This window comes from Lingula anatina, chromosome 5 (assembly GCF_051362555.1).
Source record: "Lingula anatina isolate TDL-2025a chromosome 5, LinAna3.0, whole genome shotgun sequence".
In the NCBI taxonomy this organism is placed as follows: domain Eukaryota; kingdom Metazoa; phylum Brachiopoda; class Lingulata; order Lingulida; family Lingulidae; genus Lingula; species Lingula anatina.
In genome coordinates, this window is record NC_141771.1 from 3,409,650 (window position 1) to 3,436,129 (window position 26,480).

The window sequence follows — 26,480 nt, forward strand, 5'->3', positions numbered from 1 at the left end:
CGGCGACGGCGATGACGGCGACGACAGACACAGGTGATGTCAATATGTACAGACACATCTATATATATTTACTGTACTGTTTAAGAACAGTAATTGACATGGTTTTTCTTAAATGGTCATCATGGGAACAGTGCCCAAAATAGGTTTTTTTCAAATTTTGATGCAATATTACATAATGTTTAACAGCATAATGACCATCAATTTTTAATAATAAAATATTAGTATCATGGATGTTCAGAAAATGTGACTAGCAAAGGTCTTCAGGCCCATGGAACTTCAAAGTCAAAACTTGAAAATGCCAAAATGTAAACAAGACAGCACTGTTCTGAAATGTTTTTTTTTTTTCATTTTTAACAATTTTTAACATAAAACAAAATTAACAGTTTACTGCCATTTTTATATGATCAACTAAGAAAATTGATGAGATGGGAAAAATATCAACAGAGCAGTGTTAAATGTCCAATTTCTTCCATTCTGAGATTCTGAACATAGTGAATGATTGAATCTGACAAACTGCAATGATATGAGTTTTTTTCTATTTTTGAAACTTTATTACACAATACATGATAACAAGTTTACCATCTTTTTTACAAAATCAACTAACAATGTTGTAAAGATGCAGGAAATGTCAAACAAACACTTTTATGTATCTTATTAGTTTAATAATGAGACTGTTAACATGCCTAAGAATTGAATCTGAGGAAATGTGAAAAATATGCTGAAAAGTGAAAAAACAGCATAACTTCTACAATAATGGCCCGATCATACCGATTTTCGAACTTGACCTGCGTTTTATGAATATTCATCAGCTCTGTAAATATAAAGCCAAAAAGTAAAACTGCCCTCCACTTATCGTGTTTACAAGGAAAGTGCACGGCGCCGGCATCGGCATCGCCATCGCCATCGGCGACGACAGACGCAGGTGATGGCAATATGTACAGACACATCTGTGTCTGTACATAAAAAGTAAGATGATGATAAATTTTACCAGATAAATCAAATGCAATCAAATGCAGTTATGAAGTAGAGAGGAAAATGTACAACCCTTGACTACAATTTTGTTTTTTATCTCGCCATGCTAGAGGTCCAGAACAGTTTAAGAGAGCTTCAAGATTACCATAACCTCCTTTGCAGGACCAGAAATAGAGAGGGAGAAAAAAGACCATTTTCACATTGCGTGGTACAGTTTAATCATCTTGACAGATTCACTTTTTTATAACCTGGCGATGACACATGAGATGCCTTAACGGAGAGACAGCTAGATATAATCAGTTGACTGGATTAATTTTGATCAGTACTTTGCGGCTTGTGAAAAGGAGTAAAAACTAGAGGATCAGAGAGGCGATACCGCCTCCGAATATTGTACCACCAGCTGGAGCAAGCGCATTCGTATAGACCCCCACATACACAAAATAAGGGACACAGCCACCAGTTTTGTGCTTGACAAGCTGTAAAAATGCAATCAACAAGAATTTTTAAACTATTGCAAAAAATATATATGGTACAATCAAATTTACGTTCTTCATAAGGTAGGTCAAGGGTCAATTTCAAGGTCACAGTAAATTGCCAGTATATGACTTCCTATTCAAGTTCAAGAGTAACTATGGACCTATCTCTGTCAAGTTTGAAGTTAAAAGAGAAAGAAATTAGCAGAGTTCAGTTCATGATAAAAAGTAGGTAAAAGGTCAATTTCAAGGTCACACTTAGATTGCCAGTATAGGACTTCCTATTCAACATCAATAGTAACTATGGACCTATCTCAGCCAGTTTTGGAGATAAAAGGGAAGCAAAATTTGCAAAATTCAGTTCATGGTGAAAAGTAGGTCAAAGGTCAATTTCAAGGTCACATTTAGATTGCCAGTATATGATTTCTATTCAAGTTCAATAGTAACTATGGACCTATCTCTGCCAGTTTTGGAGATAAAGCAAAATTTGCAAAATTCAGTTCATGGTGAAAAGTAGGTCAAAGGTCAATTTCAAGGTCACATATAGATTGCCAGTATATGACTTCCTATTCAAGTTCAATAGTAACTATGGACCTATCTCTGCCAGTTTTGGAGATAAAAGGGAAGCAAAATTTGCAAAATTCAGTTCATGGTGAAAAGTGGGTCAAAAGTCAATTTCAAGGTCACATTTAGATTGCCAGTATATGACTTCCTATTCAAGTTCAATAGTAACTATGGACCTATCTCTGCCAGTTTTGGAGATAAAAGGGAAGCAAAATTTGCAAAGTTCAGTTTATGGTGAAAAGTAGGTCAAAGGTCAATTTTGAGGTCACATTTAGATTGCCAGTATATGACTTCCTATTCAAGTTCAATAGTAACTACGGACCTATCTCAGCCAGTTTTGGAGATAAAAGGAAAGCAAAATTTGCAAAATTCAGTTCATGGTGTAAAGTAGGTCAAAGGTCAATTTTAAGGTCACATTTAGATTGCCAGTATATGACTTCCTTTTCAAGTTCAATAGTAACTATGGACCTATCTCTGCCAGTTTTGGAGATAAAAGGGAAGAAAAGTTTGCAAAGTTCAGTTCATGGTGAAAAGTAGGTCAAAGGTCAATTTCAAGGTCACATTTAGATTGCCAGTATATGACTTCCTATTCAAGTTCAATAGTAACTATGGACCTATCTCTGCCAGTTTTGGAGATAAAAGGGAAGCAAAATTTGCAAAGTTCAGTTCATGGTGAAAAGTAGGTCAAAGGTCAATTTTAAGGTCACATTTAGATTGCCAGTATGACTTCCTATTCAAGTTCAATAGTAACTACGGACCTATCTCAGCCAGTTTTGGAGATAAAAGGAAAGCAAAATTTGCAAAATTCAGTTCATGGTGAAAAGTAGGTCAAAGGTCAATTTTAATGTCACATATAGATTGCCATTATATGACTTCCTATTCAAGTTCAATAGTAACTATGGACCTATCTCTGCCAGTTTTGGAGATAAAAGGGAAGAAAAATTTGCAAAGTTCAGTTCATGGTGAAAAGTAGGTCAAAGGTCAATTTCAAGGTCATAGTAAGATTGCCAGTATATGACTTCCTATTCAACTTCAATAGTAACTATGGACCTATCTCTGCCAGTTTTGGAGATATAAGGGACTAAATGTTATAATTTTGGAGTTACCATAATGTGCCTTAAATTTCGTACAGAAAAAATTAATTAAAATAAAGAAAATGTCATTTTGGTCAAAATTCTTGAAATAGGAGGTGCTCTGAAGTTTCAGAAGTTCAAATTTGATGAAATAATGTCATTTTTGAACACAAGTTGTCTGCTTTGCCAAGCCTTATGTTTTATTTTTCCAGAGTTCAAAATTTATTATCCATTACCGTACTGCACATTTTGCTTTTACCACCAATATGTGCTTTTTGATACAGCGTAACTCGAAAACCGTATGGAATACAAAAAAACCGAGACCACCTCCAGTGTTGGGCTTTACATGCTCTACAAAATGCAAAAAAGAATGGGTTTCTAGCATTAACGGTTCCCGAATTAGAGACAGTTTTCAGTTTCGGTATCTTATGGCCGCTACTCCCGTGAAAATGCACCGATTGACCCCAAATTCATGGAGATGAAAGATGACCTGAAGGGTAACACTTTCCAATAATATTATTGGTTAAGTCTGTGTGGTGTCTGAATAACAGGGCAAAAAAATTTTTTTTCGTAAAAAATTTCATTTTTTTGAAAATTTTGGCCCATTTGACCTTGAAATAAAGGTCAAAGGTCAAATCCAAGGGTATATTTGAAATCTACACATATGACTTTTGGAAAGCCGTCTATAGAAATTTTTCCCATAACCCCTTCCGTAGGGTAGATAATTAGCATTTAATTTTGCCATTTTTAGACAAGGGTGCATTGCAATGAGTGCCACACCCAGACCCCAATACCGACAAAGCCCAAATTTTACGTGGAACGAGTTGAGATTATAGGTGACCTAAATCCATGAGATGGGTACGGGGGCCCTTACCGTCTAGGAGGAGAAGCGGTAACGGTAGCCATCCGGCGGAGCCAACGGAGCCGGCGGAGCCAGCGGAGCCGGCGGAGCCGGCGGAACGATCCGGACGGGACCGAAACCATGTGTACCGCCAGCGCTAACGCTGGTGGTACAATAACTGTTGTTTAATTACATGTGAGAACCAGTCTAACTGGTGCATTGCAAAAATAAATAAATAAATAAATAAAAAACTGTACCACTCCATGTGAAAATGACCCTAGAGAGAGAGAGAGATAGAAAAATTTTATGATAAACCATGCTTTCTCCATTATTGTCAGTTAGTTTATCTGAAATGTAACAGTAAGCATGCACTCCAATCATCTCTATGGGTCTATTCCCACAACTTTAGATCGATCTATCACCGCGGGGAGTCTCACCAGACTACCGTCAGATAATCCCCCTTAAGTGTCCGTCCCCGTCCACTACAAGCCGTAAGGGGCAATTAACTTTCGTGTCCGCCCGGCTGACAGCTATTCAGCGCAAACCCCCAGGGAGTTAGGTCGATCCAAAGTAGGTCGATCTAATCTATGGAAATGGGGTGTATGACACACTTTTAGAAACAGTTACACATTTCTGGCAGAAGATATCAATTTGAATTGCAACCTGGTTTAAATTCAGTATGATTTACAAAATTTTAAATAAATAAGTGAAAAAGTGTGTGTTTCCAAAAGTGTTAAAACACTTACAAACATTTTGCTGTCCAATTACACCTCTTAACCCGACTATGTTAATGAAGTGTCTGAAATCTATTGGTCTATATCAACACTGCACTCCTCCATACTACCACCCAACCCTGTGGGGAATCTCAATGAATGCAACCAGTTTAACAGATTAACACGTCTCCTCCTGGCATTGTGTAGAATACAGAAAAGCTGGTGATTATACGAGCACATTGGAAACAAGAGGAGGCATTTTATTGGGTTAAACCGTCCCCTCAGAGTTGGATCAATCTAGTAAACCATTCAGAATGAGAAGAGCCAGGTGCTAACTAGGCCACGACCTGAATATGGTGGACCTACATGTAAAGAAGACCGCTTAATCCTGTAATGGTCTCTCCACCTTTCACATGCCTCCCTTTGCGTCATCCCTGCAGGGGCACAGTAATAAAATCTTGACTCAATTCAACTGGTGAAAGAATGACGCACAGAGAGAGGCGGAGAGACCATTACAGGATTAAGCAGTCTTCTTTTCATGAAGGTCTGCCATATTTAGGTCATGGCCTAGCTAGCACTCGGCTCTTCTCATTCTGAATGGGGCCTATGGGAATGGGGTCATATTTGAACTGCAACAGGCTTTCAGACCAATCAATTTCAGACAGTAGCATTTATTTTCTAGCCTAAAAACACACTTTGTTGGGGGGTACACAGCATCTCAAAACCCTGAGTCTGTTAGTGAAGAAGAAAGAAACAGCTAGCATGCTGTATTTTTATACCTGTGCTTCAGCTTTGTCTTCGGACTAAAATTTGCAGAAAAAAATCATAAAAAGAAATTACAACATCACAATATTACTGACGAAACAACAAAAATTATTAGTACACAACTGTCTAAATTCTCCACACTAATTTATAAAAAGCATGGCAAAGTAGAGACAAGACGTGTCATTCCACATGGATAATTTGCTATCATAAATAATACAGCAACCAAAATGTTGATATCAGCTTAATGCGTAACAATAAAATATAAAGTACCTGTCAAATTAATACACAATATAAAAGATACGTTGCTTGCAAACTAAACAACTGAACTACATGTGCATGAGATGTCTTCACACAAATGTTTTGTATATTTTTATTCATGAACATCTGAGTTGAATTCATGAAGTTTCATTTTAACGAAAATGGATTTTGAGAATATTGTGAATATTCTGATTTATCTATCAGAGAATATCACATTCAAGAGAACAGATGAATCTAATGCTAGAGTTTGAAACAATAAGGCAAAGATCTGAAATAGTGAGTTGTACCATCAATCTTCAACAGGGAACCACCACAACTTCGGATGACTGCTTTATAACTGCATATATGTACAGTAATATATTTATATATATTTTTATATCAAAACTGAATTTTGTTGACAAATTTACTGTGTGCAGTGTCACCCTCATACACATATTCTACTTAGCTCAAGACAAGAGCACATTACTTTCACTCTCCAAAACAACAGGATAAATACTTGCAACAAAAACTAGGTGGCAAATGAGTAATTTAAAGCCATGATAACAACAAATGGGTAGTTTTACATTTCCCATGTAAAAAAAAGATTGGCATTAGTCATAAGGTTTTCATAAATCTTAATTTTAAAAAGCAATTCGCACCAAAAAAATATTATCAAATATATCATTTTGTGATGCTGATGATCTTGCATATAATACCTCAGAAATCTACACACTTCTTCAGACAGATACACACAATCAAACTAACATCATATGCCTCATTTTATGCTGAAGCTATTATGTCACTTCTAAAATACATCTCAAAAATCAATATCCAAACCATTATTACAAACACACACACGCACACATACACACACACAAAAAACACAAACAAACAAGCAAACACACACACACCTTGACTGGGCGTCACGAAGCTTTGTTATGAAAAATCCATATTTCTCCATCACAACCCAAATCTAGATCAGCCTCCCTATTTATTTACTAAGACCCATGTTAACCAGCACCCACCCTTCTCTCCAGATCCCACTCTCTGGTGAGTCCAGCCACCTCCAGCTGTTGACGCTGTTCTCTCTCCTCCAGCTTCTTCTTCATGGCCGCCTGGTGCTTCTGCTCCAAGATCTTTATGTCTGCCTCGTGGTTTTGATCTTTTTCCTGGAGTTGATGCTGGAGTTTTTCTATCGCTTGCCGTGACAGTTCTAACTTGGTGGTTAGCTCTGTCTCCTGTTCCTAGAAGGGGGAAGTATCACAACTGTGACAGTCTTTAAAGTATCTTCTCAAAGACAATAAAGCTGTTGTAAAAATTTGGTTATAAAATTATATGTCTGAAAACAACATTCTCGAGAGTAATTCACATCTTTTGAACTTGATACAGGAAGGAATGTTAATCAAAATGGTTAAAACTTTTCATAGTTTCCCCATGTTATGATGGTGGTAAAAATTTCAAAAAGAGGACATTTCTAATGTTAATTTGAAGTTCACAGACAAAGGAAGGATTGTAAAATTGACTAAAATATATTGTAACAAGATTTCTTCTTTTCATCTTAAGTCACCTAACAGAAAACAACTTCCAAAAGATACCTTATTTCTGAAAACCTTTAACTGTTAATGCCAGGGTTTATACGTCAGAGATCATAAGATTTATATATGGCCAACAGAAGTTAATGTATATATATATATATATATATATATATATATATATATATATATAAATGAACTGAAAATAATATTTGTGAAGACGATACCTTTAGTTCCTGTCGATGTTTTTCCATCATGTCTTCCATGGCCTGGTCCTTCTCGTGCAAGTCGTCACGCAGTTCTTCAATCTCCTGCATGTACTCTGTCTGCATGCGCGCATCATCTCTCTGACCCTTCTCTGAGAAAGAACGAAATTACAGTATTATTAGAGGGGTTTGAAAGTTCTGTGAGACATTAATATTTAGTAAGGTTTTTTGGCTTATGATTACACCAGTTTCAACCAACACAGAAATATAAGCAGTTAGTAGCAGTTAGTGTTAGATGTATTGCTTGCCAAGACACAATACAGTCCATTTGACTTAAAAACTGAAAAATAGTACCAATGCACAAAAAATAAAATCCTGTAAAATTACCCCTTTCTTTTAAAATGTTACATGTAACTTAGTAAATAATTTGAAGGGTATAAATTGTGAAAAGACAATAAAATAAATAAATAAATAAATAAAAACAACACACCCAAAACATTTGACATATGAAGAATTGGCAATCTCACTACTAAACTATTTCTATAGTCTACTATCAATCATAGATGTATATATCATCATAGTGATTATACAAAGAGACAGAATGAAAAAAAATAATAAGCAAGGCTACCATGCAGACATATAAAGCAAACAGTGCATACTGCCTATCTATCTATTGTTCAAATGCCTGCACCGATTTTTAACTAACAGATTATTTGGCAACAGTTTAAGCACACTGGCAAAATATCAAACAATGACTTTTGCCAAAAATGAATCAAAACCTCCAGTACAAATTTGCATTATATGTTAGAAGAATGACAAGTTTTCTAGAGTACAAGATTAAGTGCAAAATTTGTATTGATTACTAGTGCAGAGCAATGACCATCTGTGACTTTTCTTAATACATACAACTTGTACCCAAAATAGAGAAGAAAAAAAAAGGTTAAAAATTAACAAATAAGCCCTGGGCAAGCCTAAAGCCATGTCAATAAGCACACCAACACTCACATAGGAATTACTGAGACATAAATCTAAGCCACAACTGAATGAATAACAGCAGGATTGTCAGAGAGAGAAAGAGAGACAATAAGAAGATTGTAAGCAGAGAGAAGATTATGCACATCCAGCACGCACATGCAAATGAAGGTAATTTGATGATCAGAATCAGAATATCCATCTGGGGTTGAAAATTTGTGAGTAGTATCATATTGCCACAGTTAAACGTACCCAAAGCTGCGTTTAACGTTTCGTGGAACTCTTTCTCCTTTTCGCCCATCTGTTGGTTGAACTCCTTGACAAGTTGGCGTATTCTGCCACTTTGGTCCTGTTTCAGCTCTTCCAGCTTGTCTTGGTACTCTTTCTCTAGTGCTGACACCTTTAGTTCAGAGTCCTCAGTCTGATTTTCCAGCCTTTTTGAACTGGACTCAAAGTCTGCCTTGAATTTCTTGGCAAGTTTCTGGAGTTTTAACTTCTCTTCCTCAAGTTTTTTTATTTTTTCTTGCAATTTTTGTAGCTGTACTCTTTCTTCGTTCAATTTTGAAAATTGATCTTGCATTTCTTTCTGCATTAAAGTTTTTTCCTTTTCTAACAAGATAACCCTTTGATTCATTTCTTCCTTCTCTGCTTTCAGAGTTTCTACAACTATTTCTAGACCACTCTGAGACTGCTCTAAGCTCTCAGATTTCTGGTTACTTTCTAAAACTATCCTTTCCTTGGCCTCTAATTGTTCACAGAAATTCCCTCTTAGTGTTTCCATTTTAACAGAAAACTCCTGTTCCATCTTTTCCTTTTCTAATTTTATATTTTCTTTTTCTTTTGTCAGTGTTTCAAGTTGTTCTTCCAGAACAGATATCTGTTCTTGTAACCGAGAGTTAGAGTCTGTTAATTCTGATACAGCAGTTTCATTATTTCCCTGTAACGTTTTCTTTATTTGAGCAAGTTTCATTTCAGCTTTTTTCTTAAGTTCTAAGAGCTTTGCATTACCCTCTTTCTCAAGTTTCTCAGACTGATTTTTCAGTTCTTGCTCATGTTTAGTTATCAAGTCTTGAATTTTGATATCACAGTCATTAGTTTTGGTCCCCAACTCCTCCTGAAGTTGAACATTTTGAGACTGCACATTCCCGAAATCATCTGTCATTTTTGACAGTTTTGCACTGAAAGTGTCAAGTTTTGATGTGAGCTCGCTGCACTGGCATTCCAAGTCCTGTATCCTGCTCTGGGCTTGGGAAAACTCACTTTCATTTTCAGCAAGAGAATGTTCTAGTTCCACCCTACGATTTTCCTCAGCCCTTGCCTTATGCTGTACATCCTCAAGAGTGGCTTCGAGTTCTGATATTTTGTGCTCGGCCCTTTGTAATTCATTGACTTTCTCATCCACAGCCTGACGTGTTTCACTCTCCTTCATTTCTTGCTCAGTTCTAAGCAAAGACTGAAGTTCGTGAATCTTGGTCTGGGCTTCAGAAATCTCATGTTGGCTTGAAGACAGTTCCTCTTGCAAGTCAGCAATTCTCTGCTCTTTGGCAAAAAGCTTTGTCTTCATCTCCTCAACGTTTTGCTGTAATTCTTGCACTTTTTGTTCCTTTTCTGAAAGTTCCAGTTCTCTAGACTGCATTAGCTCCTGTGAGGCCTGGACTTGTGCCTTCTTGTTCTCCTCCAGCAGTTCTTCTAGGTTCTGAATCCTACTCTGCGATCCTGATAGCTCACTTTCATTCTCAGCTACAGTCTGTTCAAGTTCCACCCTACGGCTTTCCTCAGCCCTAGCCTTATGTTGTACACCCTCAAGTGTAGCTTCGAGTTCTGAAACTCTGTGCTCAGCCTGTTGTAATTCATTCAGTTTCTCATCCATGGCCTGTTGAGCTTCACTGTCATTCGTTTCTCTCTCAGTTCGAAGAATGGACTGAAGTTCCTGAACCTTGGCATGAGACTGAGCATGCTCATGTTGGCTTGAGGACAGTGCCTCCTCCAAGTCAACGATTCTATGCTCGTCAGCAAAAAGTCTGGACTTTAACTCCTCAATATGACTCTCCAGTTCTACAACTTTCTGATCCTTTTCCTGAAGCTGGGACTGACTAGATTCTATCTGCTCCTGAGAGGCCTGAGCTTGGGCGTTTTTGTTTTCCTCCAGCATTCTCTCCAATTCTTCAATCCTGGCCTGTGCATGCTGGTGCCTCCCTTCACTTTCCTCCAAAGATTTCTCCAATTCTAACACTCTATTCCCTGCAGAGTGAGTCTTAGATCTCTCTGCTTCTAAGCAACTCTCCAATTCATTTGTTTTTTCTGCTGCCTCCTTGAGCTGAACTCTCAGAGCTTCCAAGTCCTTTTCATCTTGCTGGATCTGCTCTCCCATGCTAAAAGAGGTTTCCAATTGACCACGTAGCATTTCATTTTCCTGCACCTGGCTGCTTAGCCGAGTTTCTAATTCACTAATGGTTTCCTTGCTCTTTCCCTGAATCTCTTTAACCTTAGCCACATATTTTTGTTTTAATTCTTTCAACTTTTCATCATGCTCTTTTTTCAGGGTGCCCAATTCTTCCTGTTTTTGCTGTGATAGAGCCAACACTTTGTCTTCACTCTCCTGTACCTGACTCTCCATCGTCTTCTGAAATAGCTCCGCTCCTTCCCTTAGTTTCATCCTATCAGCCTCAAACTGCTGCTGTTGTGCTATCAACTTTGCTTTGTATTGTTCCACCATGCTCTCATACTCCTGGGTATATTCATGCAGCTGTTCTTCAGTTCTGTTCAGCTTCTCCGTCAGCTCTTTTAACCTCTCCTGAAGTTCTGCGTCATTTTGGTGAAGTTCAACTATCTGTTTGTCATATTCTTGCTTCGTTTCTGTCAGTACTGCCTCGTGTTCCTGTCTTAGAGCCTCTTCTTTTTCTGTCATCAGCCGTTCATGATCTTCCACTTTCTGTTTAACTTGATTGTTTTCTTCTTTAAGTTTCACAAGTTCTGCCTCTTTTTCTTCCAAAGAGGCCTTGTACTCCAGAAGTTTGTTTGTTGCCTTTTCCTTGAGTTGAGCAAACTTTTCCTTGGTCTGCCTCAACTCCTCGTCTTTCCTCTCAAGATGTTTGTTCCCCTCAGCCACCCACAAGTCCTTCTCCTTCAGCTCGGACTTCAATTCTTCTTGCTGTTGACTTTGGACTTCTTCCAAATTAGATATAGTTTTATTTTTCTCCTGTATTATTTTTTCATATTCTACTTTCATTGTCTCACTGGACTCCTCAATTGCTGCCATTTTCTCGAGTGCCTTCTTCAACTCTTCTTCCTTAGTATCCAGTATCTGCTGATGAATTGCACTTTTCTCCTCCAACTGGTCACTGAGACTTTGAATGGATTCCTCCAGAGTTTTGTGTCTTTCTTCCATAGAGACAATAATGGCTTCCTTCTCTTTCACAATAGTCTCATACTCTTGGTTCAAGCTCTCTATCCTATGCTCCAGCTGCTGGGTGACCGATCTTATAATTTCATCCTGACTCGCTGCGGAATCTTGGAGTCCGTCCACCTGATTTCTGAGAGCCTCATTCTGATTCTGAATCTCTGTGTAGCTGTGGATGTAGTCCTCAATGTCTTTCTGGAGGTTCTCATTTTGACTCTGAAGTTCTGTGAGCTTCTCATTAAAATGCCAGTCCTTTTCTTGCAGTTCTGTTTCGTGTTTTTCTTTAATTGCAGTCATCTCTGCCTCCAGTGCTGTTATTTTGTCTGTGCTCTGGGTTTTTTCTTCTTCCATGCGTTCTCGCATTTCTTTGAGTCTTGTTTTAGCATCCTCCCTTAGCTGCATGTACTGTTTTTTAATTTCTTCCTCTTTTTCTTTGTATTCTGCAGCTTGCTCCTGCATCTTGGACACCAGTTCCTGAAGTTTATTTTCCAATGTAGACAGGGCCTCATCTTTATCCTTCTCATTCTCTTCAAACTTCCTAAGCTTTTCCTCTCGCTCCTTTAAGTCATCTTCCATCTTGGTCCCCTGTTCTTGAGCCTGTCCCAAACTCTGAGTCAGGTGCACCATCTGTTGTTCAAAGCGTAGAGACTGCTCCTGTACTTTTGCTTCAGCTGCTTGCACTTTCTGTCTTTCCTCGGCCACTTGGTGATCTAGGGTTTCCTTCAACTCCTTTTCCCTGGTCCCGAATTGGGTTGTAAGCTCTTGGATCCGGTTTTCCAAACCTTCCATCTTTTCTCTGGCTTCTTCCAGCCTCGTCTCATAGTCTTGACACAGCACTTCTTCCTGGGACTTCCAGCGAGCAGCTTCCTCGGAGTGGAGCCTCTCTGTGGATTCCATAACCTGACGCCTTTCTTCGAGCTTCCCTTCTACATCCTCAAGCATGTGGGCCAGCTCAGACAAGCTTTGATCTTTGGATTCTAATGCGGAACTCAAGCTGGCCACTTTCTCTTCCAAACTGGAAACCTTCTGGATTTGTGCCTGAATCTCAGAATCTTTTGTCAGAATTTCCCCTTGAAGGTTGCTAACTTGCTCCATAATAGCTTGGGTTTCGTGGTCGCCATTGTCCTTTAGGTGGCTCAGCTCTCTTTGCACATTTTCCATTTCAGAGACCAGTTTTTTCTTTTCTTCTTCAAAAGCTGAGGTAACTTGCTCCATTTCTGTTTTCAGATTTTCCTGATAGGAAGCCTCTAATTGTTCAGACTGTTCTTTACATTTATTTTCGTAACTTTGGCTCAGTTCTAACCTAACCCTATCCAGTTCCTCATGATGAGCAGATTCTAATTTCTCTATCTGTTCTTTAAGTAACATTAGTTCCTGATTACAAATACCTAGCTCACCTTTCAATTGTTCCACTTCTTCATCTTTTGACTGGCTATAATCCTGAAGTTCTCGAAGTTTCTGCTCGTTTAATTGGTAAACTTCCTGGAGTTTTTCTTCATGTGAGTGAGCAAGCTGCTGTTGCTTTTCTGCATGATCAGCAGCAAGAGATTCTACGTACTTTTCATTATTTGCTTCAATTTCGCTGATTTTAGCTTCATATTCAGTCTTAAGGTTTTGAATCTGTTCTTGCCTCTGGTTCAACATCTCTTCTAATTTAGCTAGCTGATCAGATTTATCTTCACTAGCACTGAGTAAAGTCTGCTGTAGCTTTTGTTCATGCTCTGCAGAAAGTGTTTCTAATTGTTTTGCATGACCGTTCTCAATATCACGTATCTGAGTATCATACTCTGCCCTTTGGTTTTGAATCTGCTCCCGTGTCTGGTGTAACTCTTCCTCCAGCTTGGCAAGTTGATTGCTTTTAACTTCAATATCGTTTTGTAAAGGTTGTAACTGGAGCTGAAGCTGTTCTTTATGCTCCGTCACAAGAGAGTTAACGTGGCTTGTGTTGTTGGTTTCAATCTCACTTATTTTTGCTTCATACTCAGTCCTCAGGTTTTGAAGCTGTTCTTGTTTTTGGTTCAGCTCTTCCTCCAGTTTGGCAAGTTGATCGGTTCGACGTTCAAGCTCACTCTGCAAAGCCTGCAGCTGGTTACCAATGGTTTCACTTTCCCTTTGAAGAGACTCCTTTTCTGCCTGTCCGTGCTCGTTCTCTTTAGCAATTACTTCAAGCTGGTGACTTTTTTGTTGTAATTCAGTTTGAAGACTCTCCACTTGCTGTTGATAGCTTTCTTTTTCTCCTTGTAACGTTAACATTTGCTGTTGTTTGCTTTCACTTTCATTTTTAAGCACCTCTATCACTTCATTGTTATTAGTAATTTCAGCAGTTAATGTTTCAACCTGCTGTTGCATAGCATGTAATTTTTGAACACTTTCCTCTGAGGCTGTCCTCAAATCCTCAATCTCTTTATCCTTATTCTGATTTTCTTTTTCTAGTTCATCAAGTTTCACTTTTCTTTCCTGTGCCATTCCCTGGGCTTCATCAAGCTGTTCTTGGAGTTTGGAGACACTCTCATTTGCCTCCTGGGCTACTTCTCTATGTTCTCGGCTCATTTCATCGAGCTGACTCAATAAGTCTTTCTCCTTGAGGGTCATTTCTTGCACCCTCCTCTCCAGTGTTGTGATGGTTTCATTGGCCTTGGACAATTTATCACTTAGTTCTACTGTGACTTCACTTACAGAGCTCTGCCTTTGAATTTCAACTGCCTCCACTTGTCTCTGCATTTCTTTTTCAAACCCTTCTTTCTCCATTCTCAGCCTGTCTTCATACTGCTCTACATAACTTTTTAATTCTTTATCTTTTTCCTCTCGAACTTTTTCGAGTGCAGATTTATCAGACTCTAATTCAGACACTTTGTTTTCCAAATCAGAAGTTTTGGATTCTAACTGAGAATTTTTTTGAGTCATTTCTTCAATGTTTTGATGCAGTGTTTGTATGAGATTGGACAGTTCCGTAATTCTGCCCACAAATTCGGCCTGTTTGACTTCAAAGTCTTTTTCTACATTCTCCCTATCTTTCTGTTGTTTTTCATTCTGCTCATTACTCTCGGTCAACTGTCTCTCAAGCCCAGAAATTCTCTCTTCGTACTCTTGACGCGTGGCATCAATTTGTGAATTCAGACTATTCTCCTGAGTTCTCAGGTCTTCAATTGTGCGGGAAAGTTGTTCAATTTGTGCCGCTTTCTCCTGTAACTGTGTCTCACTTTGTGACCTGACGCTGGACAGTTGCTCTTCGTGAAGATGCGCAAGGTCATCCAGCTGGGATTGCTTGTCTTGAATCTGGGCTTCTAGTTGACCTTTGACCTTTTGCAGGTGCTCCTTGAACTTGGCTTTCAGCTGGTCCATTTGTGTCTGTTTTTCTTGTATCTGGTTTTCGTGCTGGGTTTTTAAAGTCTCCATGTGTTCCTTAAACTGGACCTCGATATCAGAACTCGTCCCTTGTAAGGCCTCTTCATGTTTTCTATTCAAGACTTCTAATTCTTCAATGTGTTCTCTTCTCAAGGCAGACAGCTTTTCTTGTTCAGTTTGTTCGAAAGTCATTCTCATTTGCTCAATCTCTTCCTGTTGCTTGCTCTGAAGTTCAAGCAGTTCTTGTTTTTTGCGCTGGAAGTTATCTTCAATTTGATTTGTCAGATCTGCGACTTCTTGTCTGTGGTCTTCTGTCATTTTCTGTATAATGTTCTCCTGTTCTATTTGTTTCTGAAATAAGGGAATTAATGTTAATCTTTCAGTGCTTGTTTGATTAAATATGAAAAATTTAATCTAATAATTTGTGTGATATAATTTAAGACAAGTGAAAGCTAAGCACCCTTTCTTTATCAGTTACAGCATAAATAAGAACCATCAAAAAGTTTTTTTTATACATTATATGTTGTCAATCTCAACAATTAATTATGAAAATAAAATAATTGCCAAAGTACTTTAACATTCAGGTATGTCATCCTACTACAAATGTTCTACAAAATCAACAGCAGAATAGAGGTATAAGATAAAACAAACCCCCTTTAGCTGCTCTATCATCTGCTGCAGCTCATCCTTCTGCCCATCTTGAGCAGTCAGTGCTGCCATCTTCTGGAGTTCTCTCTCCTCTATAGCCAATCGTGTCTCATTCTCCTTCTCCTGGAGAGCTCTTTCAAGCTCTTCTTGTTTCTGCTTCAAGGCATGTTCTTTTTCTTTTTCCTAATCAAATAAGACATTTTTTTTACTTTGCAATTTCTACATTTTAACAACACACACCTGTCAAAAGTTCATACTGAATAAATCTCATAGACAATGTGAAAGCGATTTAGTCATGACCAAAATTTTCAAAAAAATTACAGTATGTTTTCTAACCAAATCTAAATTCATCTGTACCTTGACAACAAGAGCTTCTTGGTTTTCTTTTTCTTTCTCTGCCATTCTTTCCTCCCATTCCTTGGTGTTATTTGCCAGAGCCTCCTCTTTTTGCTGAGTCATCTCCTGGACCTTCTCCTCTAGTTTTCTCTCCATTTCTTGCTGTGAGGAGAAAAAACTAAATGCTAAATTATCAATTATCAATCATGGCATTGCAGATATGATACCCCCTCATGTAGCACAGGGACCATTTTAACTGGGAACATTTTTTTAGGTTTCAAATTACACATGAAACATCACAAACCTTTTACTTTGGTGCTTCCACTCCAAGGATAGAACAAAGAACACTTTACTATTAATTTTTCTTTTTAATTTTTTATTCTAAATATTTAAAAATCTTTATCATTTTACCTGCAGAAGTGTCACAGCAGCCGTCTTTCCTCTCTTCAATTCCTGGATCAAGTTTTGTTTCTCGTCTTCCAAATTCTTCTCTGCCTCTGCCAGTTTCTGCTGTGATTCCTCCACAAGCTTATTCTTTTCCTCCTTCAGTTTCTTGATGATCTCTCGAGACTTCTCCAGATGTTCCTTTCCTTTATCAGGAAAAAAACAATTCTATCAACTTCATATTATATTTTTTGTAGAGAAAACACACAATAACTTGAAATTAATTAATAAATAATGTATCTCAACAGCAACAAATGAGCAAAAAAGAAACATTTTCTATGAAAATATACACAATTTTTTAATCAAATTTTGGAACAGTTATTTTTCAGAATTTGTTATAACAATAAAACTAAAACTATGCCTCTTGCATTATGACATATACACGTATTACAAATATTAAATTTTACATAATAATATATTCTTGACAATTTAAATTTTAACTTTCTTTTTTTTTTCTTAAATTCAATAATTCATACCTTGTTTTTCCAGCTTCTCCACCTTTTCCTTCAGCTGTTCATTCTCCTCCGTCAAGCCGCGGCTGCTTTCCTTCACCCGGTTCAGCTCCTCGTCTTTCTCCTCCATGGCAACATGCATCTGCTGCTTGGCCTCTGCAATGGCCATGGCTTTCTCGGTCTCCAGGTCCTTGATCAGCTTCCTAGCCTCTAGAATCTGGTGTTTTAGTTTGTCCACTGCGGCTGATGGCGCTGGGCTGCTGACTGGGGTGGTGGGTGCCTCTTCCTGTCATACAGAGACAAAAAATATGTTCTCATATTTATAGAAAAATACTAAATGGCTGTAACATGTTTTCTTTTCCTTGTTTTGTTTGGTTATATATATATAATGTTTTAATTTAATAGACCAGCCATACTGCCCACACAAGCCTTTTTAATGCCTTTTTTAAATGTTACACTTCTGTTAAATAGAGACCGAGTTAAGCTTCTTGGGGTTGATCAAAAGTTGAATTTTCTGTAACAGAAGAAGGCTACAGTATACAATGTGAACAGTAGTATATTTATATATTACTATAGGTTCCCACATGAAATACTGTGCTGTTCATGTAATAAAACATAAGACGAGACCACATCATGGAGCAGAACTTTTAATTATAACAGTGAACACCAACTTTACACTTCTAATAGACTTGAAGAAAAAAATAAACTGACCTTGAAAATGCTACCATACAAACGTTAAACTTTCTACCCCAGACCAACCTTTACCTTGGGTTTCTCCTGCTGTTGCTCCGCCCCCTTGGCGTCCAGCTGTTTCTGTAGAGCCTCCTTCTCACTGACCAGCTGTGCTGTCTTCTCCTTGTTACTCTTTATTGTCTCCTTACATCTGTTCAGTAAACCCTCCAGTCTCTTCACCTGGTGAGGACATTTTATAACATTTTGATGCATGCCATAATATAACTGAGTAGGGGCTTTTGAGGTAATTATTTAAAATCTTCAAATGTCTCAGTTTTTTCAATGTTTGACTTTTTCAAGATTTATCATTTTGGGGCACTCACTACAACTAACTTTCTTACACAAAGTTTCCAAAAGTTTGAAATCATCATTTTTAAATTAATAACTTCATGAAATGTTTAAATTAAGCTTCCCTTACAGAACACCAGGAAACATTCTCTTATTAAGCATTTTTGATTAAGTTGACCATCCGAATAATAACATTTAATAGTCTAGATTGCTGGTTTTATTCACACTTTAATACTTAATAACTGACAGGATTTTTAAATAAAATCCTTACACTCTATCATTTGGCTATTACCTTTTCTTTGAGTGCAGCAGCTTCACCAGCACCATCTGCAGGTGCCCCATCACCCTGCCCCCTGGTGGGCACTTCAGCCTTACTGGGGGCTTTCATCTTCTCCTCCAGTTCTGCTGGAATTTCCTTGCCTTCCTTGAGAAGTTGGACCTGAAAGAAAATGAGTATAAGCTGTTGAAGTTTTCATTCTTAATCAGTTGGATTCAATGTTGAAGGGTAAGCTACAATTACTGAGAGATGACAAAAAACTGGTCAGGAGCAGCCGAGAAAATACTTCTTGAGCATGGCCAATTGATCTGCAGACTTATTCAAGAAAAATGTAACTGCAGAGCTTTTCTAATTTTCTCCTGTTTTCAAGAAATCACTCAATGAATATTATCTTTTTCAAATCATTTGTTACGAGTCAATAAAAAACACCTTCAGATATCAATTCCTCACACACACACGACTGTTCAAGATGAGGGCAGAAGACAGCATATGAAGCAACTTCCACAATTCAAAATACATTAAACAAAATCAGTGCCAGAAATGTCTACCTGCATCTGTAACACCTTCAGCTTCTCCTCCTTCTCCTCCATCATCAGCATGTAGTTGTCCTCGATGTGTCTCTTGGCCTGCTGGTCTAGCTGGACCTGTTCTCGCAGCTCTGAGATCCTGCGGAAAGCCTTGTCCTGGGACTGGGTCAGGGTATTCTGGAAACAGAAACGATGTTTAACAAATAATGGTTGATTTATTGTCCTGGGACTGGGTTAGGGTATTCTGGAGACATAGGGAAGGATAGTAGTAAAATTATGGTTGATTTATCATTCTGGGACTGAATAAGGACATTCTGGAGACTTGAGAAAGGTAATGAAGAAATGATGGTTGATTTGTTATTCTGAAACTGAGTAAGGATATTCTGGAGAAATGAGGATAATGATGAATAATTTGAGAGTATTCTGCAGAGGGGAAGTTGACCAGAATAATGTTTAAGTATTGTGGAGAAGGAACAATTATGATGAATAACAGTCTGAGCTAATATATCCCTGAAATTTATCATTCAAGCTTAGTTAACCGAGAAGCATGTATACTAGTTTCAACCTTTTTCATCTCCATGAAAAGGCAAACGGAAGTGAAAAATTTTAATGCCTTATCTTAGGATGGCATATTTGAAAGGTATAAAAATATTTTGCTCCAGGTGGGAAAAAGTAACTACTATATGATTTGAATAAAGATTCTACAAAGCTTGCAAAGTGGTGAATAAAAAGGTAAGGTCATGTACTGAGGAACTGAAGATTAGATAAATACTGTGATGGACAAATTTACAGACTGGATGACCTTGTGGTCAGAGTGTCTGCCACTGGAGTGGGAGGACATGGGATCAACCCTGTCCGGGGACATACTAGTCCTTCACAACAGTACCAGCAGTCTCTTCACTTGGCACTCAGCACTTAGGGTTGAAGCAGGGGTAAAGTTCCTGGACTGGCAGTGAAACATTTTTGTTTGTGTTGTAACCTTCAGCACCTCAAATGGCAGCTGTGGTGTATCCTCCCCAGGGATGTCAGAATGTTCACAGCCAGTATGAATCAGGGCTCCAAAAATATGTCATGCATATTGTCATCTATGGTAAGCAGCACTGAGATGTTAGGGAGTGTGGTATATAAGAACCAGACTTTTTTACTTGGTAAAAGATCAAGATTAAGATGCAGAAAACAAACAAAAAATTGCATGTAGGCAGGAAATCGTGATGAAATCTTCAATTAAAATACTTAAAGGGTTATTTAAAGGGAACAGAAAATGGGTGTTGAGAGTACCGAAAACCTTTCTTGGGACTTCTCTAAGGTATCCTAAGATATAAACAGACAAGATTAAATAATTACGTTTTCAGCACACTCACAGTCAACTGAATTTCACCAAGATTGGTGTAAATTATTTAGCCATTTTCATAATTTATACAATAATATCAATAATAGGAATGCTTATGACTAAAGAAACAATTGTGTGCATTTAACATCTACAGCTTTATCCACATGCACAACACCAGACTATCCTTTGTTGGCAGTACTATTTCTTGAAGTACAGTTAAACAGAACTAGTATGTTTGCTTCTGGATTGAAATTATTTCTAAAATAGATGGGGAGATTATCATGTTAGCCACTACATTATGAGGCCATAAAAAAGAAAAAGAAATACAAACTGTAGTTGCATACCTTTAACTTCTCTCGCTCTCTATCTGTTTCCTGATAGGCATTCATCAACTGCAAAATGAATTGAAAATGTTAAGATTTTATTTATAAGGATATCTGCACTCTATGATAATGACTATCCCAATATTATCTTAAGTAACAGACAGACATCCCGTCTGCTGAGACTTTGCTTGTTTTCATACGCTTGAGGCTCTGCCCCTGCATCATGGTGCACTCTCAGCTTCAGTCTTATACCCCATTCACACTACAGATGCAAAAATGCGCATTTCTATAATCCGAATTTTTCGTGAGGAATTCGATTCGGTATTGCGTTCACACACGCTAAGCGAAACCGAATTACACGTTGAAAATTTCAGGTTTAACTTTCTGTTTTGAACACTCGCGCATGCCCCGCACAGGAAATCTTAAAATACCAACAAAAATTTGTGATTCGCAATTTATCCGGATAACTGAGCGTAGTGTGAACGGGGTATTAGTCAAGTTGTAAACTCTCTTGAAAGGCAGGATGACAGGATTTTTTAAAATTATCAAAAATCAAATTTATCACTGTGGTCTGATTTTTTAAAAATCACGCTAATAACTTAGATTTCCAATTTTTGTTCTTGGGGGGGGGGTCATCATCAATTACTGACATTTTTGTCTCAGATAAGTCTAGACTGACAATCTGCTACAGTGATTAAATACTGCATAACTAACGACATGAGGTCAGCTGTGGTGAAATGATGTTGATGAATACCTGACTGCTTTGTACTGAGTATATTCCATGTGATTAAAAAGTCATTGAAATTACTATTTGAAAAGTAATAGGGAGAGTTTCCGTAAACAAAGGCTAAACTCAGGGTTTTTTTTCTTTTATTTTGCTTAAATATTTTAGTTCATCCATTTCCTATTATTTAACTATAGTTTTCAGTAATGAAAGCACTTGTAACTTTCAGTGCCAACCACAGCCAATGAAAACCACTATGACTGCTGGTCTGATCACTTTATAACTTTTCACCTGTGACCTCACTTTCTCTTTCCTCAGCCCAAAACTCCTGTTTCTTTTGATCAAGTTTATTAGAAAGCAAAATTCTACCTTCACAGCAAGACATCCAGGCACTTTTTACCATCACTGTGTGAATATTTAATCACAAGTTAAGTCATGAGTCTGTGCTATAAATAAACCATTGCCTTAATTATCCAGTACACAGAACAATCTAGATTTATAGTTTTGTTGAATTGCACTGATGTATTTAAAAATCTCTGACAAAATTCCAAAGTGATTACAATTAAATATAGGTTGTTGTGGACACATGCTTAGTTTGATCTGATCCTATTTTTAGCAATATGGTTGACTGTTTGAAGTGTGTCGCAGTGTAAATAAAGTGCCAAATGGTTGATTCCAATGATATTATTAAATCACTTTTATGAATTTACAAATATGAAATGACAATAATGAGAACAGTGAGCCAAAGACATGAAATATTTTTTTATCTAATTTCAAATAAAGTTTAATAATATTCAACATTTAACAAAATTTACAATATAAATGTTAAATGTCAATGTTTTGGTTGTATTTAAAAAATAAAACATAATATCATTAGCATTATAATTACATATAATTCATACCTGAGTAAACTTGGTCTTGTAGCGTACCATCCTCTTCTCTACCTTCAACAGTTTCTGGAACAGTTCTTCCTTGGAGACATGACTTAGGTTGTGCTGCTGAGGAGTCTCTTCAAACTCACTCTCAATGTCGGAGGGTGGAACGTATTGGCGATGGGAAAGATCCAGCGGCGGAAACAAGGGGCTTTCACTGACGTTTGAGCTCATGGAAGAATGGCGGGAGCGCACGACTGGAGACTCTGGCACCTCTGCTGTTATCATTTCCTGAAAATTGACATGAATTTCATTAAAACCGAGTATGTTTCTAAATATCAACTTAAATTCTGCTGGTATTTGGATCTTGGCTTTTTTAGTTCTTATTTCACTTAACTCTCTATTTCAAGAGAAAAAATCAACATTGTAGACTACTAAATTCTTGTAAAGATTACTTGGGTTAATCTACTAAGTCACTAAATCTAACTGAATGTTTCAATGGTGAAATAAAATTAATTCTTTTAAAGTCTGTTTTTTCAAGTTGAGACTTCAGTCAAAAGCATCTTAATTTGGTGAATAATTTTATGGTCAATATAGGCCTATGATTACTACTGTATATACAACATATCTACTTGTAATGGCATCCTTTCATGCACTGATGCATCCATACCAGGTATTGCTTGTTCATTTTTGAGATTGTTCTTTGAAACAATCATATGTAATTGAGATTTCAAGACCCACTATTACATGACAAAAAAATATCCTGAAATCAATTCTTAAACTTTGTAATCAAAGTCAATAGGTTTCAACTAAACTTTTTGCTAAAAGTATCAAACTTCCTTCTCCAAAGAAATTACCTCCAACTTGCTCTCTGAGAGCACACTATTCTCCATAGTCCCGTGATTGGGAGACTCCAGGGGCACTTCCACCATACCATTGTCTCCAGAACCCCCATCTGCAATGTCCACCAAAACTCCTACTTTGGCTTCTCCTGCATCCTTGGCAGCACCCTCTGGTGTTGGAGACTGCGTACCAGATGCACTGTCATTGGCTGTGGCTCCTTCACTGGGTTTATGATCGGGGCTCTGACAAAAAATATCATGATTATAAATAAGTTTCAAATTGATTATTTCAGTGACAGGAGTGATACCTTTCAAGAACAAGCTTTGGGCATTTTCCTGTAGTCTCAATGGCACTTAATGTATATCTATATATGAATTCCACAAGCTCTTTCTGCAAAGTTTTCTTTGGACATAAACCCGAATTTGCAAAGGGGCTAAGGACATGAGAAAACCCATCTAGCAAAGTAAGTAACCTCTCTTATTGCAGTAAATTAAACTTTAGAACATCAGAACTTTCTGTCTTTCATCAATAATTTCCATAATAGAATTTTAGCACTTTAACAGTGAGCATTTCTGAGGGTGATAGAACCACATATTTTGTGCATTTACAGTAATTTGATAACTAATATATAGTAAACTCCTCCACTTGATAAATACTGGGTTCTGATGGCTACTATCAATCAATTGCCCAAAATAAAAATTGCACATGATAGCTTTTATGCAATGTGACTTTAACACCCCCCCCACCACCACCATCAGAGTCCTAAAAATAACCAATAACCACTCATAAACAAATGTTGAGATAAAGTTGCTAATGAAATAACTAACAAAATGATTGAATCTAGTCCTAATCAAATTCAACAGCATGAAAAGCAAAACACAAATAAACTATACTATTGTGGAAGAAAGCTTGGCGGAGGGGGGGGGGAGAAATAAGTGGGCGTATGTGAACCAATAAATAATAGAACACAAACAGGAAGACAGATTCACATAAACTGGGTGACATGACGGGGACCACAACTAGCATTTATCAGTGTATGCCAAACGGTTAAATCATCCCATGATCATGGGAATATGCGCTTAATACAATATTCTTAATGCGCATACGGAATGAACTTACTCTTACGTAAAAAAACGCGGTCATTGTGCCTCTGTCACTGACAGTTTCAGTGCAACATGACTTGACTGGTAGATCTCAGCATATTGACCATATATGTTGATACTTACAACAGCTTGTGCAAAGTTGTCCGCAAAATTCTTCACCGGAGAGTTTTCAACTCCCTCTTTAATCTTCTGTTTCAGTTTTTTAAACATTATTTAAACGTGACCAGGATACCGGAAAATTTCGCCACTTGTAAGAGCGTCAGCTACTTCTGACCTCCATATTGCCGATTTCGCACGATGTACGCATGCGTGACACGTTTCAAGCATGCGCAGTAGATTGTCGATTTCAAATTAGGTCGTATATCCGGGTCTTTCTAGGTTAGCCATCATGGTGGAATGCAATCGGGAAGAGAGGGAGTGGATTTAGAAGTTTCCCAACTTTTTACACCAGTCAAAACACTGCTGAATGTGGCCTTTATACAATATCACGAAGAGGATATTTGCAGCCAAGGAAACTGTTTTTCAGCTCATCTCAAAGCTCAGTCAGTCGCTCATAACACGTAAAGTTGTCATAGTTTATTGAGTCGGCAAGTCATTCCAAAAATAACTTCTCGGATAGATACTTGAGATCATTTCATGTTCGGTCTGATTCACTAACCAGGTGGATATGTCGACTTCTAATTTTTCGGGAACGCCGAGCAGTGGTCGGCGACGGGGACAGGCGAAATATTCAGCCGAAGATGCAGCTCTCAACACAATCGCCAGAGAGGTAAATTATTGTGTGGTGTCTGATGTCCCTTATTCAATTGTGTGAATGACACTTAAGTGTTTATGATAATAAATGTTAATACTATAGGCGGATGATGTCATATATGCAGGTATTTTATTCATAACATTTTTGAGTGCAATGTTATTGGAAACGACATGGGCTAACAAACTGACAATAAGTGAAAGAGGTTTTAAAACATTTTAAAACTTGGTCAGTCTACTTCCCCCCCCCCCCCTCCCGTCCCCGCCTTTCAAGCACACATCAAACAAATATGCTTTCAGATGCGCATGCACACACACACATGTTCAAGCAAACACATTCATTATTGGCAGTGCCAAACATGTAGCATTAGCTGTCAGGGTAGGCAGCTGCTTTTGAAATTAATGTCACCAAATAAAGGACTGTGCGAATATTATTATGTGAACTTACTAAGAAGCGTAGGCAGTCATGTACATATTATTATTCCAGCTTATTTTAGCTGCAGCTGCTGTATCCATATGGGAAAATAATACAAAATGCAAAGGGTTAATTTTCTGTTGATATGGTAGCTTTCTAGCCTCTTTCTGTCTCTCACACATACACATACAAACACACACATACTACACAGGTGCACATGCACGCACATACTTGTGCACGCACGCATATGTACACACACACACACTTGTCTGGATGTCACAAAGCTAAGACCATTTGTTATTGTCTCCAAATATCTGCAATCACTTTCAGCCTTTCTCATAGCTGACTACACAAGAGTGTGTTTGCTGACTGATGGGTAATGACTAGTTGATAGGTCAGGAATACACACTGGCTGATAATGGAGAGATGTGACAGAGCTTTTCATTGGAGACATTCTCCTGTTAAATGGGTCAGGCTATAAATCTGGGCTTATCAATTATTTCACGGAAACCATAAAGCCAACAAGTGGGGGGATAATTTTGAAAAGAAATTTGGGTGGATTTAATAGTTCACTGATGTCTGTGCATGTGTATATTTTGATATTTTTGAAGACTGGAAATGGTTGTTTGGCTATTATGACTCTCTGTCTCCCCATCTATCCTTACCCAGTGGTTCATGATTACTTTCTCAAATGTTGAACATATGATCACAGCAATCTTGTTGATAAGCTGCTCTTTAAAAGACCCTTATATTTCCCTTGTAAGAGCTCCAATAAAATCCAATGTTTGTGGTTTGTTTTATGTGTAGTTTTAATATTTAAACTAGTATGCCTAAATACTGATCAGAGATATTGCCTTTCATGAAAAATGTGTTTGTTAGCTGAATAAATTATTGCTACTATTCATGTAATTTACAGGGAAAATCAGTGAAGATGGAAAATTTAAGCACTTAGTGCATTGGCAAAAGCACTGCAGTACTTATTAAGATGTAATGTATAATAACACATTGCTAGCAATTTCCTTCAGTGCTACTATAAATAGATCTTTGGAATGGATGCTCTTATTGCACTTAAGCGGCTTTCTAGGAAATATGGGGTTCCTTGTACAGACAGACTTTCTGGAAACTAAAAATTTTAGATAGAGAGAGAGAGGGGGGGGGAATTAATATATAAAATGTACAGATTATTGTGTGTGAAAAATAAACAGAAATAACATTTCTATTCAGACACTCATTGGATGCTATGGAGAGGAGGCAGTTTTGACATTCATCCATAATAATTTTTTGTTTATATTTTTAAAACTAAATAACATACACCGAATCTAT

The 26,480-nt window shown here is 37.6% G+C and overlaps 1 protein-coding gene across 3 annotated transcripts in view; it reads right to left on the reverse strand.

Moving 5' to 3' along the window:
* The window catches only part of LOC106157555 (uncharacterized), a 30,953-nt gene extending 6,644 nt beyond the window's left edge, over positions 1-24,309 (reverse strand). For 2 of the 3 annotated variants that reach the window (XM_087013460.1, XM_087013461.1), the window contains exons 1-16: positions 24,116-24,309; positions 22,904-23,131; positions 22,077-22,337; positions 20,472-20,519; positions 20,076-20,108; positions 18,819-18,974; positions 18,286-18,432; positions 17,739-17,885; positions 16,998-17,259; positions 16,489-16,667; positions 16,099-16,239; positions 15,745-15,924; positions 8,601-15,444; positions 7,398-7,528; positions 6,664-6,882; positions 5,416-5,439 (exon numbers count right to left, since the gene is read on the reverse strand). In XM_087013460.1, coding sequence (XP_086869586.1) covers positions 5,416-5,439; positions 6,664-6,882; positions 7,398-7,528; positions 8,601-15,444; positions 15,745-15,924; positions 16,099-16,239; positions 16,489-16,667; positions 16,998-17,259; positions 17,739-17,885; positions 18,286-18,432; positions 18,819-18,974; positions 20,076-20,108; positions 20,472-20,519; positions 22,077-22,337; positions 22,904-23,131; positions 24,116-24,202 — 9,087 coding nt within the window. In that variant the 5' untranslated portion in view covers positions 24,203-24,309. The remainder of the gene's footprint in view (positions 1-5,415; positions 5,440-6,663; positions 6,883-7,397; positions 7,529-8,600; positions 15,445-15,744; positions 15,925-16,098; positions 16,240-16,488; positions 16,668-16,997; positions 17,260-17,738; positions 17,886-18,285; positions 18,433-18,818; positions 18,975-20,075; positions 20,109-20,471; positions 20,520-22,076; positions 22,338-22,903; positions 23,132-24,115) is intronic. The other variant, XM_013533234.3, reaches the window with a different exon arrangement.
* Positions 24,310-26,480: the final 2,171 nt, after the last annotated feature.